The sequence below is a fragment of the Catharus ustulatus genome, chromosome 2 (assembly GCF_009819885.2).
Source record: "Catharus ustulatus isolate bCatUst1 chromosome 2, bCatUst1.pri.v2, whole genome shotgun sequence".
Classification (NCBI taxonomy): Eukaryota; Metazoa; Chordata; class Aves; order Passeriformes; family Turdidae; genus Catharus; species Catharus ustulatus.
In genome coordinates this window covers 43,665,497-43,679,213 of record NC_046222.1, presented here as the reverse complement: position 1 = coordinate 43,679,213, position 13,717 = coordinate 43,665,497, and the positions used below count along the sequence as shown (strand labels likewise).

At 35.5% G+C, this 13,717-nt stretch overlaps 1 protein-coding gene across 2 annotated transcripts in view; it reads right to left on the bottom strand.

Annotated features, from left to right (window-relative positions):
* The window catches only part of DYNC2H1 (dynein cytoplasmic 2 heavy chain 1), a 154,930-nt gene that overhangs the window by 25,891 nt on the left and 115,322 nt on the right, over window positions 1–13,717 (bottom strand). For both annotated transcript variants that reach the window (XM_033051487.2, XM_033051488.2), the window contains exons 83-85: window positions 11,103–11,219; window positions 3,952–4,161; window positions 1,250–1,339 (exon numbers count right to left, since the gene is read on the bottom strand). In XM_033051487.2, the coding sequence (XP_032907378.1) occupies window positions 1,250–1,339; window positions 3,952–4,161; window positions 11,103–11,219 (417 nt within the window). The remainder of the gene's footprint in view (window positions 1–1,249; window positions 1,340–3,951; window positions 4,162–11,102; window positions 11,220–13,717) is intronic.

Below are 13,717 nucleotides of genomic sequence, written 5' to 3'. Positions count from 1 at the left end.
CATAGTGACTTTGTATGGGAGGTGAACTCCACATAGAAGCTCAAATTCTAATCTCAGACTTCCATTAAATAAATAAGTAAGGAAAATTGCATGCAGTTTGGTCACAACCAAATGAAAGTAGAAGTTGCAAACAGTAATGCATTCTTGAAGTTTACAAACAAGCTGACTCACCACAGATGATATTTCTTTTAATACTAAAGACTATAATAGTCGGCAAAATGACAGGTGGGACTAGGTTCAATGCCATTCATTATGATCAAATAACATTTGAACATGCATTATCACTTGTTGCTATACATATATATATATTTCTTTCTGCCTTGTACTTTAAACTTCTTTTGAAGGAAAGGATGAAGAAAACTTAAGCATTAGCCAAAATAAATTGCTTGCATAACAAGAATCTTATTAATACTTTGGAAACATTTTTTTGACTGTTTCTTTAGAAAAAGTAATGTCTAGAAGATACATGGTCCTCAAATCTTTCTTCTGAATCTGACAGTCAACATAAATGTCGACAAAAATCTTGGTATCCCATTGGAGAAGATGTGTTAATCAAGTTCAAAACCAACAGCTTTATTGCCTGGAGGTAACAAAGATCTGTCCTTTTTAAAGTAGTCTTCCTCTTTTGCAGGTTCTCAGGTTTCTCTCTATGTATCCAACATAGCTAAGGAATCTGTTTCCTTAAATACTAATTAATTTAGATAAAGTTATTTTTATTTGTCTGTTTATTATCCTAAATACATCACTTCTGTCAATCAAAGTATATATAAATTTACCTTAACTAAAATTAACCTCTTTATCATCAGACTATGGATAGACAGAGCTGTTGTCAGGCTCTGCACCTTCTCTTATGGTCCCTTCTAAACCTGGAGAATGCAGATCTTCCCACTATTCTCTTCCAAAACTAGTCATCTATGAATTTCTAGATTATCCTTTTTAGAAGTGCCTCCTTTATGTCTTGACAGGCATCTGTCTACCATATTAAAGAGTGTGTCTTGATTTAAATGTAAAATTTCATCTGAGTAAAAAAAGTCTTTTCCCCCCACAGTTCACCATAAAAACTAATGACTAAGATGTAAACCTGTTGTGAAGTAACTAACAATATTACCACATTATTTCTTAGAATTTTATATACCTTTTCAAACATCTAAAACTCTTTGGGACCTGTGTTTGTAAAGGCAGTGGAATTCACATAACATACTGTGTCACTGAATACCAGCACATGAGGTAGAGGACTCTTTAAAATTACCTGTATAGCAAGTGCTCGAGCAACAAGACTTCTAAGATATTGCAAAGGATCTTCTGGACCTTCCCACATGCTTTGCCATGTGACAGGACACTGAAATAAAAATATATTTACTGAAAGTATCAATTTCAAATCCATCATCATTACATTTTAAGTTGGCAACTTGAATGAAAATAAATAATCTATTTCCAATAGATCTAAGAGCATAATTTCTTGGAAAGTTACAATATCTTTCAACTGCAGCCACAGCTCCCCAGTCTTTTGCTGCAGCCTCCTCAGACTTCAAAATGCAGTTGTGTGGCTCTGTGGTGAAGAGAATCTGGTACAATTCCTCTGCATTATTATTTTCTCATCTTACAGTTTTGTAGAGCAATACCTGAGAAAAAAAGTCCTGCAAGACTTCCTCACATAAATTTCTCATTGACTTCAAAAAGACAAGCTTAAAAGAGCATCTGTTAAACTTTCTCCCTATAAAACAAAGATGGAAACACTAATTTTAACTACTCCACAGGAATGTAAAGTGACTGCAAGATTCTCCTGAGAATGAGAATCAATGTAATCAGTATCTGTGGAATATTGCAGACTGCTGAAGATGCTGAGTAGAATAAAAGTTTATACTATTTAATATTTACAGCTGCATTTTCCAGGAAGTTCCAGTTCTAATAGCATAGGTACTGAACAGGTATTCAAAATCTGATCACAGAAGTTTGTAAAAAAAAAGTATCTTTCAAAGTAAATTCTCTATGTTTACCTTTTATGGATAAAAAGCAGGATGTAACTAGATTCAAGGATACTAATTAAAAATTAATTCAATAAACTAAAATATATACAAGACAATAAATAAAGTACAGTTAACTGCATGGGGTTTTTTTCCTAATTAGGATTTTTTGAAACTTTTTATTTGAAAAATTGCATTTTTGCAGCCTCTTCTACTAGATATGCATTTACAGGCAGCTCATCAATCTATCACTTACAAGGCATTAGCCTAATGTTGCTAATACATCATTCTAAATTACTTTAAAGAAATAGCTTAGCTAATTGTTATTATGTAAGTACATCTCAGATGTGCTTATGCTCATTTTCGCTTGGGTGGAGTTAATTTCCTTCACAGTGACTAGTATGGAGCTAACATACCAATTTTACATTTTACAAATACAACACATTGCTGAAACCTTTATAAGTCATACATTTATTGACTTATACATTTATATTAGTAGTCCAGCACTTTATTCAGGTGTCATAATCTTAAAAGAACTACAATCTTAGTGGGTTTAAAATATAGCTTTTGAAAAATAATTCTTTGCTACACAGCACATGAAAACACTAAACAAGAAGAGTGTATAGAAAACACATGAAGAAAATCACTTCAGGATGATAAATACAGTGAAGCTTAGTTGCCATGCCAAGAACGTGGCATGCAGCCTTCTCTGGAAGGTTGCTGAAAAAACTGCTATACGGTCACAATCCAGTGAAGTGGTCCATGTCAAGGAAAGTGGGTAAGCAAGCAGATGAAATGACAGAGGCACTGGTCAATACATCAGGAAGCACTGAACTGATGCTTGTGAGAGGTTAAAATGCATAGAATTTTTAAGAAACTTTTTGCATCAGTGATCAGCTTCACAGCTCCTGCCAGTTCCCATAGAAGCATGCACCTTAAGCACACAAGCAAGCCATGCTCTCTTGCTCAGTAACAAGAAATGAACTAAAGAATGGCCATCAGATGTATCATTTCCATTCACTATGACTTATTGCCAGTTTCTACCACATAGTCAAAACATTATTTAAAAAGCAATGATATTGCTAACAAGAAAATGTAATTTATTCTAACTTTACAGCCATTTTGCTAACAAATGCTGTCTTGTGAATCTAAACAGACAACAAATTTAATTATTGTTTTGATTAGGATTTGAGAGATCAATACATGCATAACAATCTTTTCAACAATACTTTTCACATGAAGATAAGCAGGATGTTAACAGGAATTATTGTACATCGCAGAAGCAATCTCAATATCTACACATTAGGATCGACAGAATTTATCAGTTGGTGGAGGTGAAACAAAACCAGAGTTTCATGTCACATCAATTTTTGACTATCTTTCAACTCAATTATCTAGATATTAATGACAGAGCATGTAGACTTGCTGCCACTAATTGTACCAGTTTATTAAACATGCCCAGTTTGATGCCAAAAAAACTTGGACAAAGTACATACACAAATTTTGACTGCTTTTCTTGTATATCAAGAATATAGGGTGAGATGATAGGTTGGTGTGATAGGCACAGCTTGTCTGGTGAGGTAGGGCAATGACCCAAATCGAATAAATGCAAAGAGAACTGTTATTACAACCTAAATTTTAAGAAAATGCAAAAACTAAGTAAAGGACAGATTTACATATTCTACTGGCTAATATATTTGACTTTTCTAGGATGATTTGGTATTTGAAATTGAAATAGTATTCCACAATTTCTAACTGTATTGGATTTTGTCTAAGAGAAAGATTGGTAAGAGAGTAATACATTCAGAGGTAGATATGAAAAATCTTCCAGAGAAAAACTGGTTTTGTTTTAGAGTTTCTATCCTTAAAAGAACTCCATTTTAGAGTCTTTATCCATAAAAAAAAATAGAACATGAAAATGTTAGTTCAGTTTCCTTGGGTTTTGTCAATGCTTATTATAATGTATATTCATTACAAAATTACTTACCTTCTGGTTTAACAGAGCACTTGCTAGTCTTTGTACTTCAGAACTCAGAAGTGAGGTACCTCTGATGACTTTACTTAAAGAAGCAAGCGACTGATGGACACTCTGCACAAGGCGAATGGCATTGAATTGCTCCAGAGTAATGAATGATAAGATTGGAGATCCTTGCTGCTCTGCAGGAGGAGACACCTTCTGATGGATCAGGTTAGAATTCTAAGAAAGAACATGTGATATCCACTTAACAAACTCAGGGAAACAATGATGTTCCACAACATATTATTTGTTTAATTTGTAATACTTCATATGACCCTCTTAGCTTTGAAGTAGTAGTGATGTAATCCCTTTTCTGACACCGGATTTAAAGTATGATGATACTTCCAGTACTGTCTCTGACATGTTCAATAAAGGCACCACTCTTCTGAGACAAGTCTGCCTACCCAGTTACTTCCAAAGTATTGAATTGCTGAAAAATCTTCACTTAGCTGAATCACTGCTTTTAGTATTCATGTTAATGTGTTAATATAAAAAGCAGTGGTGTACTCAGCACAATGAGATTTTACTGGGTACTGTAAACTATGCTGCCAGCTCCTGCTTCATGAAACTAGATCAACATGGAATTGAATTAAATACAATAAATACAAAATAAATATAATTTGATGCATGAATCTTGAGTAACTCAGACTCTGAGAGGTACAGCTGCTCTCAGATTGGCATTTTTAATACTTACTTCCCTTCCATTAAAGTCACTGAAAATCCAAATTTATTCAATAATTTCAAGAGATGGTGCAATTTTGAAAATCTTAATTCATGTGCAACTTCTTACATTAATATATTTTTGTGTGTGCTCAGAGGCTGCCAACCTGTAATGTGGCAAGATGCTGCAACGAATTCCAATTATAGAATTAAAAACTTTTTGTAAAATTCTGTAAGTCACACATGCAAAAATTAAACCCTGGCCTATGGGAAATAATGTTTTTCTATTTCAACATCTAGTAATTTAGTAAAGATAAAATCTGATTTTACTTTCTCTGAAATATGTCATCTTGAAATAAAAAAAATTATTATTTTTCAGGTTAAATAAATTTCTGAATTGTCACATGGGATCTTGCTTTCCAGAACACACAGGATATTTACCTCTATAATCTTTCCCAGGCACCATGCATTTGAACTTTTACATTTTTAATTTCAAGCTCATACTGCACTCAGTTACCAAGCTAAAATATGAGAGAAGCTAAATGAATGAGCAATACTTTGGCTTATGACTGACAAAGAGAAGAAAGAACAATAAAGTGTTTCAACATTGTAGAAAAGGTATACAACAAAGTTACTGATCAAAGAGCCAAAGCATACAGTATTTACAATTGCTATGCATTGCATTTTTTCTTTGCATGGATTCAAAAATCACAGTACCAGTTTCACATCAGTTTTTCTGAGACCATAATTTGCTGAGTATACGTAAACTGTAATACAAAACTAGCATAAACTAGCTGATAATTTATTACTGAGGTGTTTAAAAATAAAGAAAAAAAAATAAAGAAAAACCCAAGACATTGCACCATGAAGGCTTTTCTCAATCTTTGACACCGTCTTAATTCACAAAAGCTTATTGAAAGAGAAGTCCTCTAAGTTCTTCAACATCATCCTTTACATAAGAGTCTCCTATAAATTTCAGATTAATTTCATCACTCTTTCTAATGTTTTCCCCTGAGAATTTGTTGAAACAACCCATGTGTCATTCCATAGGAAAGTTAAACATGAACACCAATATCAGCTTATATATTTAATGTCCTATTACATTGTCCCAAAATTCATTACGTATGTAACTCACATCAGCTTTTAAAATACGTGCATGCTCATGACCTGCTTGGGAATTAAGACGAAGAGCTGCTGAAGTACTGAGTGCTTTTCCTAATCATAAGAAACTGAAGGTAGATTCTAATCTTTAATATTAAATACTGCATTTGGTACTAATATTATCAGGTGTACTTTGAGACTTTGATAACTTTCCCTCTCTCAGTTCTGTATGTGTTGCTATCTTAGTATAAGACTTCATAAAGTCTCACCTAAATTGTCCCAGAGCTTTATTTTGTTACCTTCTTATACTCAAGCTTTTGCCAACTTCAGTATGTTCTGAAAACTGCCTCCTCAGAAATGTAACAAATATAATGAAAATAAACTTATATACCTTTACTAGTTCTGTATTTGATTCAAAATGCAATTTTGGTGGAGGTGGTGGTGGTGATAGGTTTTAGAAATCTCCATTGCCCTTTTGATGCACCTATTTTGCCTCCTCCTTCAAGCCTCTCTGCCTATTTGTTTAAATATTAGCCTATCACTGGTTTTTACATGCTTTTCATTGTTGAAAACAAAATAAAGAATGACACTGTATTTCTGTTTCATTTCAATTCAGGATATTCTGCGATTCTATGATTCTATAATGGTTTAGATAAAAGAGCAGCAACTCATGAATTTTCAAAACTACTTCTACAATATTCTTGCAACATTATGCAACTTTATGAAAGTAATTAGCTACAATTTACAAACATAAAAAATATCATCATATACTCAGTTAACAACTTTGAAGAAGTTGCTGCTGAAATTTTTACGGGTGAGTATTCTAACTTTCATAGAACTGATACAGGATTTTCCTGAAACACAGCAGAAAACGCAACCAGCTTTACAACAAAAATAGAGCACTGATTCTTCTCTCTTCTCTCTCCTCATGAGAGAGAGCCATTTGGACATGATGAAACACTTATGCATTCCCCCCATGTCTTCATACTTTTGTGCAGCTCCAAAACAGTTTTACAACTATTACATTATAGGAGATTCCTGAGTTCCACAGGACAGTGACTTCCAGCTGATCCAGTTATGTGACAATGAGTGCTTATACCACAGTCCTAAGCCACAGTCTGCCAGGGCAGAAGGCTGTGTGGAAATAGAACAGACACCAGGACACAGACTGCTTCAATTAACTCTGATTAACTCAGGGACCCAGCCCTTGCCTCCTATCCGTAGCCACCCTTCCACATTAAGAAAGGGTTTTCAAAATTCATGTAATATTTGGCAACTTATTCAGTGAAGATTTTATATATCAACAAGTCTTTCATGCAAGCCAATACTGAGCATGTATGTGGTTTTTTCTAACTAAATGGCAGGTTCATCAGAGTTTACTTAATTTGGTAAATGTCAAGTCATTAAATCATGCTGCAAAACATTGTAGAAGCAGTTTTAGGACAGTATTCGTTACAAGGATGTTTTCAATGGCAAGAATTAACATGTATGTTTCCAAATGAGGTTAATACAAGTGAAAATGTCAAGACATTCTGTATTAGTTCAGAACACTCATTTTATTAGGCTCAATAAAAAAGAGAAGTTCACTTGTGTAATTTCAACACAGATGCACACTGATTTTCAAGCACATTTTAAGTATCTATTTCATTTAAAGTAAAATTCAATTAAAAATTTCACAGTCTGATTCTGACTAGACTAATAATCAGTGGATGAAGGAGAAGCAACTGCCATGATTCTATTCTTATGGGCAGATAAAGAATAATAAACTTCCCGTTCAACAATTTCAAGATATCTGAATAACTGGTAGCAACATTTAACAGGGTTTCGCATCATGTATGGGCTGAGAGAAAAAAGGAAGCCCTGTAAATTACCAGAAATATTTCTGAAAGAGTAAGAACATGTAAGTCGTCGCTACTGTATTAATGCATAAGAATTATTTCCCATTTTGAAATGTCTAAAATGAAAAAAGCTAAAATTTCCAAGGCGTATCTGCCATTTTTGCTGTTTGGCCACAAAGAACATGATAGGCTCTGAAAACTACACAAGAATTATTCACAGAACCACAAAACAGCCAAGGTGAGAAGAAACCCCTGGAGATTGTCAGGTGCTCAAAGCTACAGCATGTTGCCTAGACCTGTATCCAGTCTCCATCCAAGGATATGGCCCCTTGGAGCCTCATATGCTCCACCCTACCCCTGGCAGCTGGCTGGAGTCTACATAGAAAAGCTCCAAGGGGTCACAGTCTGAGGGCCAGACAAGCCTTGGCACTCCTTCCACAATGTCCCACATCTGAGCCCCTGGAAGGCAGCAAAACTCCCTAAACAACAGATGAGGTCAGAAAATGGGAACATCCTTCTCCCAGCTGCAGGGAATTGCTCACTACTTTTCCTTACCATTTCCTCCTGGTGCTTCTGTGTGGATCAGGTTTAGTTGGCTTTGCAGTTTCATTAAGAGCACAGAGAAAAAGATATGTTGACACTAAGAGATTATGATCAATCATTGAGATGTAAATTCTACAGGACATACTTATGTCAAGTGGTGAATTTTGTTGAATTTCAGAATTGTCAGTACATAGATGTACAACAACTGTTTTCAAGGTATTTTTAAGATAATCCTTTTTTAATTAATCTTTGACTTACATACTCAACATGGGAATAAAAACATTTAAAACAACTTAATCTTTGTCTACATATTAACAAACTTTTGAGTTTTTTTGTGTCTGGAATAATTTTTTTTACAGACTACAGGAATACTTTTTTAAAAATTTTACGTCTTCGTATGTGGGAAACTGTTTTAGTTTCATGTTCTCTGCCCATTCATGCATAAATAAAATAATTCATGATTGTTAACTTAAGCAGCAATTCAACTATCTTCTTCATTCCAATTTCCAGGTCTTTAAAAATTCTGCAGACAAACATGATGCCTTCATTGAACTACCAATCTAGAATGAGACTGCAGAACTGTATGCAATGTCTGTGAAATATTAAAGATGCCTAAGTCTTTTCAAAGCTTGAAGCAATTACTGGTTTAACAGACCATGAAAACTAATTTTGATAATAAATATTATTATTTAAAATTTTTGAAACACTCAAGAAAATGTCCCACGCACAAACACCCCTATGAAAGGTCATAAGCCATCCTATTCTAAAGGATATATTCAAAAGATTAATTTCATTATCTGCTAATAGTTTAAAGAAACTTCAAGATAATACAGAATCCTTGAATGGTTTGGGTTGAAAGGTACCTTAAAGATAATCTAGTTTCAACCCTCCTGGACTGGTAAGGATACCTTCCATAGACAGGCTGCTCAAAGCCCCACTTAACCTGGTTTTGAATATTTCAGTAATGGAGTATCCACTAGTTCTCTCGGAAACCTGTGCCAGAGTCTCACCACCCTCTCAGGAAAGAATTTCCCAATATCTAACCTAGACCTACCCTCTTTCAGTCTGACGTCATTCCCCTCTGCCCTGTCCCTACACACACTTGTAAAACATCCCTCTCCAGCTCTCTGGAGCTGGAAGGCCACAGTAAAGTCTCCCTCTCTACTTGTGCTCTTAGGCAAGAGGCAATCATGCAACAAAGAAAAACAGCCAAGAGAAACAATAAGGTCTGAAAAACACAGTCTGAAAAATAAGCCCACCTAAGTGTCACGCAGCCTGTAGGTCAGGATTTGAGGTAGAGGGCTAAAAAATCATATGAAGGGAGATCTCACATCTGAGGGCAATGGTAGAGGTGAAAGAAGAGGCCTTCATCAGGTCCAGCTCTCTTTGTCAAAGAGCTCTCAGGAATTCTTGATTACATCCATGTAGGTGACTATCAAGAACCTCAACTACCAGTACCAGCTATGTGTCTTTAGCTTCATGGTATTGCATGCTCACAGATAATTTGTGACCCAAGTTTTAAAGAGTATATACAGTAATTTCACAACTATAAAGCGCACCCTTTTGACTAAAATTTTGGCCTGAACCTGGAAGTGCGCCTTATAGTCCAGTGTGCCTTATATATGGACAAAGTTCGGAAATTTGCCAACCCGGAAGTGTGGGTTGCGAGCCGTGGGGGGAGCCAGCAGAGTCGCAGCTGCTGGGTGGGGGTGGGACCATGGTGCCACGGCTGCTGGGTGCAGGGGGGCCCATGGTGCCGCAGTTGCTGGGTTGAGGCGGGGCCTCAGCCAGCAACCACACGGGGGGAGCCGGCGGCGGATCCTCGCTGCAAAAAAAAAGTGCGCCTTACTGTCTGGTGCACCTTATATATCGGCAAAAGTTCAGAAATTTGCCGACACCCAGAAGTGCACCTTATAATTCGGTGCGCCTTATAGTCGTGAAATTACTGTACTTTGAATTTGCAGTGCTAATGAGAAACAACTATAAAGAACTAGACATTGGCAACGTGTGATTTTAATGAGTATTAATGTAGTACAGATTTAACCGTTTAAAATTGGCCTCATTTACCCATCTTCCAAAGACTACAATGAAAATCTCTATTTTTGTTATTGTTTATGTGCACGTATATGTAATAGTTTCATGTGAGCTTTCTCAAAGAAAAATTACAGTGTCCCAATGAAGTATACTTTTTCTTACAGGATCACATCTGGTTAACAGAAAGTCCATTTACAGAGGCCACAGATTTCAACATGAAATTATGTAGCACCAGAAGACTGTTTTGACATACAAATGTGATGTATCATACACTTAGCATGGATTAGATGAGAATTTAATGAGATATTTCAAAATGTAACGGTAAATTCTAATGTGCACCTCATGTCACTTGAGGTGGGAGAAATCCTTCCCAAGTGCGCATAGTGTCTGCATTCACTACCCACCATATCTAAATGTATGCCTGGAATAAGAATTCAGTGGTTGGAAACCAAGCTTTATAACTAAAGTTAAGAAACCCCACCAAACTGAACCAAGCTAGACTAACAAAGGAACATAAAGGGAGTGATACTGGATACTGCAGAGGGGATTTTCATGAACTAAATATAATACCATATTTCAACACTATAAAGGAAAAACTTCATTGAATTTGAAATCATTAAGCATTACCTTATGAATATTAGATAAATGAAGAGGCTAAATAAAAATCTAAAGTACATTACTGTTTTTCTTGGAAAAACATAAAGGATGTTAGTCTTATGTTTTGCGTGTGGTCTCACCTCCATATGGGGAAAAAAGGTAATAGCCTGTTATATCACATACAGACTTCATAGCTAATTATACACCTAGCATTTTAGTTTCCACCTCAAATGCATTTAATTTGGTCTTTCTCTTCTTATGTTTCAATACTTGAGATAATTCCTTAGACTATATTTTTCATGTATTTACCAGAAATAAAAGTTGTCTTCAAATTAGGTACATTCCTACCTGATTTAGTTTCTTCCATAAGTTGAGAACAGGAGAAAGTTCTGTAGACCATATTTCTCTGTCAAATTTGCAGCCAGCAGTTACTGACCTACTCAGGATCCGAAGCTGTGAAATGACCTGAGTGATGAGAATACAAATGCACTCTTGAAGAAGGGTAAACAAACTTCTTATAGTACAAAAATGCCATGCCCTATCAAATACTGTTCCATTTATCTACGAACTATCCTTTCCTGCATACTTAATTACTGACTGTGATCTGATCAAAACACAAACAATATTCATATTCAAGTACAAAACATACTTGAACTTCATTCATATTAAACCACAAAAAAACCCCTGCACATTTTATTATTACAGTAATTGTCTTTGTTCAATTATAATTTAAAAACTAATGAGGTGCATAATTAAGTAAAAAGCCTCTTTTCCACATAATTTAGAGACAAAACTCGAGCTTTGACTTTAACTAGGCTCAAGCTCTGCCTTTAACTAGGCTCCATCTGTAATTAAAAATTTAAAGGAAACAAACTCCCAAAACATGTTACTAAATACATACAATAACTATCAGGGACCAAAACTCAATTATAGGAAATTCAATCTGATCTGATCAGTATCTCTTATTTACATATGCATGTAAACCTATTTAAATGCACAAGTATTAAAAACAGAAAGCATGAAATTATAAAAAATAACTGCAAACCTTCCAGAAAGAAGGGGAGCTTCTAGTTCATTAGGCCCAACTGCCTTTTATTGCTAGCAACCCTAGTAAGTTCACAAATCAACTGATAAAATACATACATACATACATTTGGAACAAAGGCCACTGAAATTAAAATTCTTCAGTGATATTGCAGTCTGTCCCTTAAACTGTATATAAAACCCCTGGTATTTCTAAGGCATTTTTGTTAAATTTTAGTTATTTTTCACAATGTATTTTTCGCAAGGCATTTTAGAGAACAACTTATTAATCCTCTTCTCTTTTGCTTGACAATAAAGAATTAAGTTTCATAGTAAAAATGTATTAATCATTCAGAAGGTCTGGACTATTGAATTATAACAGACTGAGGAAGAAAGTCAAGTTGTTTCTGCTGGGATTTGACTTATTTTCTAGTCTTGAAAGATGTGCAATGATGAAGTGCTTTCTTCTGTTTTTCATTTCCTTTCACTGAAGCAAACCTCTACTTCTTATTTATCAGCCTTATAGGGACTATGATGGACTAGAAGATGATAGCACAGCCCACCATCACTTAAACTTCTATAACAAGCACTGACCATGAGACTGTGGTTTAAAATCCTGAGAGAAGATTGTAAGGCCAGTAGTAGAATCAGAATCTTAGTACATAGGAGAGTAGATTTCAGCTTAGTTGGGGATGTTTTTAGCAGGAAGTAGCTGGCAAATGTTTTGGAGGGCAAAGAGGGGCCAAGGCAGCTGGTCCATCCTCAAGAAAAATATTCTCAAAGCAAAAATATTAACAAAGCTTGTTTCCTCTGATGCAGAGGAAACAAGAATAATGAGCAAGTGAAAGAACAATCATGACAGAAGATCATCATGGATGTAAAGGACGCTAGTGACCTCAGATCCTAGAATATGCTGAGTTGGAAGGGATTTATAGGGATCACTGAAGTCTGGGACATCCCCAAGAGCCACACCATCCATCTGAGAACATTGTCCAAGTGTTTTCTGAACTCTGGCTGGCTGGTGCTGTGACCACTTCCCTGGGAAGCCTGTTCCAGTGCCCAAACACTCTCTGGGTGAAGAACCTTTCCCCAATATCCAACCTAAACCTCCCCTGACACAGCTTCAGACCATTCCCTTGGGTCCTGTCACTGGTCTTGAGAGTGAAGAGATCGGTGCCTGCCGCTCTGCTTCCCCTCATGAGGAAGCTGCAGACTGCAGTGAGGTCTCCTACAGAAGATGGGCACAAGGATGGACTATCCAGCAGGGTAGAATGACATTGTTCAGTTGTGTTGGGGTCCAATAAGGAAAGCCAAATCTCATCTGGTTTAAAAACAGCAGTGTGTGCAAAGGCCTAAAAGGGCTTCTGGCAGTATTCTGGTAGCTGAAATGAAAAGAAAATATGAGCTACTGTTCTTTATAGCTTCTGTTATATAAAATAACATTTCACTCTCTCATTCTCATAACTTAATTTTAAACTTTCATAATCTTTTGTGTGCCCCAGCTATTGTGTATATCAAAAAAGATTCTTGTTTAATTTAGCGAAAAATTAATTTCTCTGATGAATGTTTTGATCATAGTATCTTTATCATTCCTGCTATTCTTCCTCATTTTCACTCTGCACATATGCAAATGTTCTGACAAGCAATACAGATAATAAATGCACATTTGTGCCTTCCAGATATAATTCTTTTAGCTATACTTTTGTATCTTTTAATTTGTTTTTGGGTAGTTGCCTGCTATCATTTGCTAAGCAATAAAACATTTATATCAGATACACTTTAACTGGTAATTCAGTATGCAGTACTTCATATAAACTTGCATATAGTGCATACTATAAAGCTGAAAAATGTTTATATGATTGCTTTGTGAATATGGGGGATTGAAAACATTAACTCTGGTATTCATTTTCAAAGCGCCTTTAGAGGTATAAGCATGTATC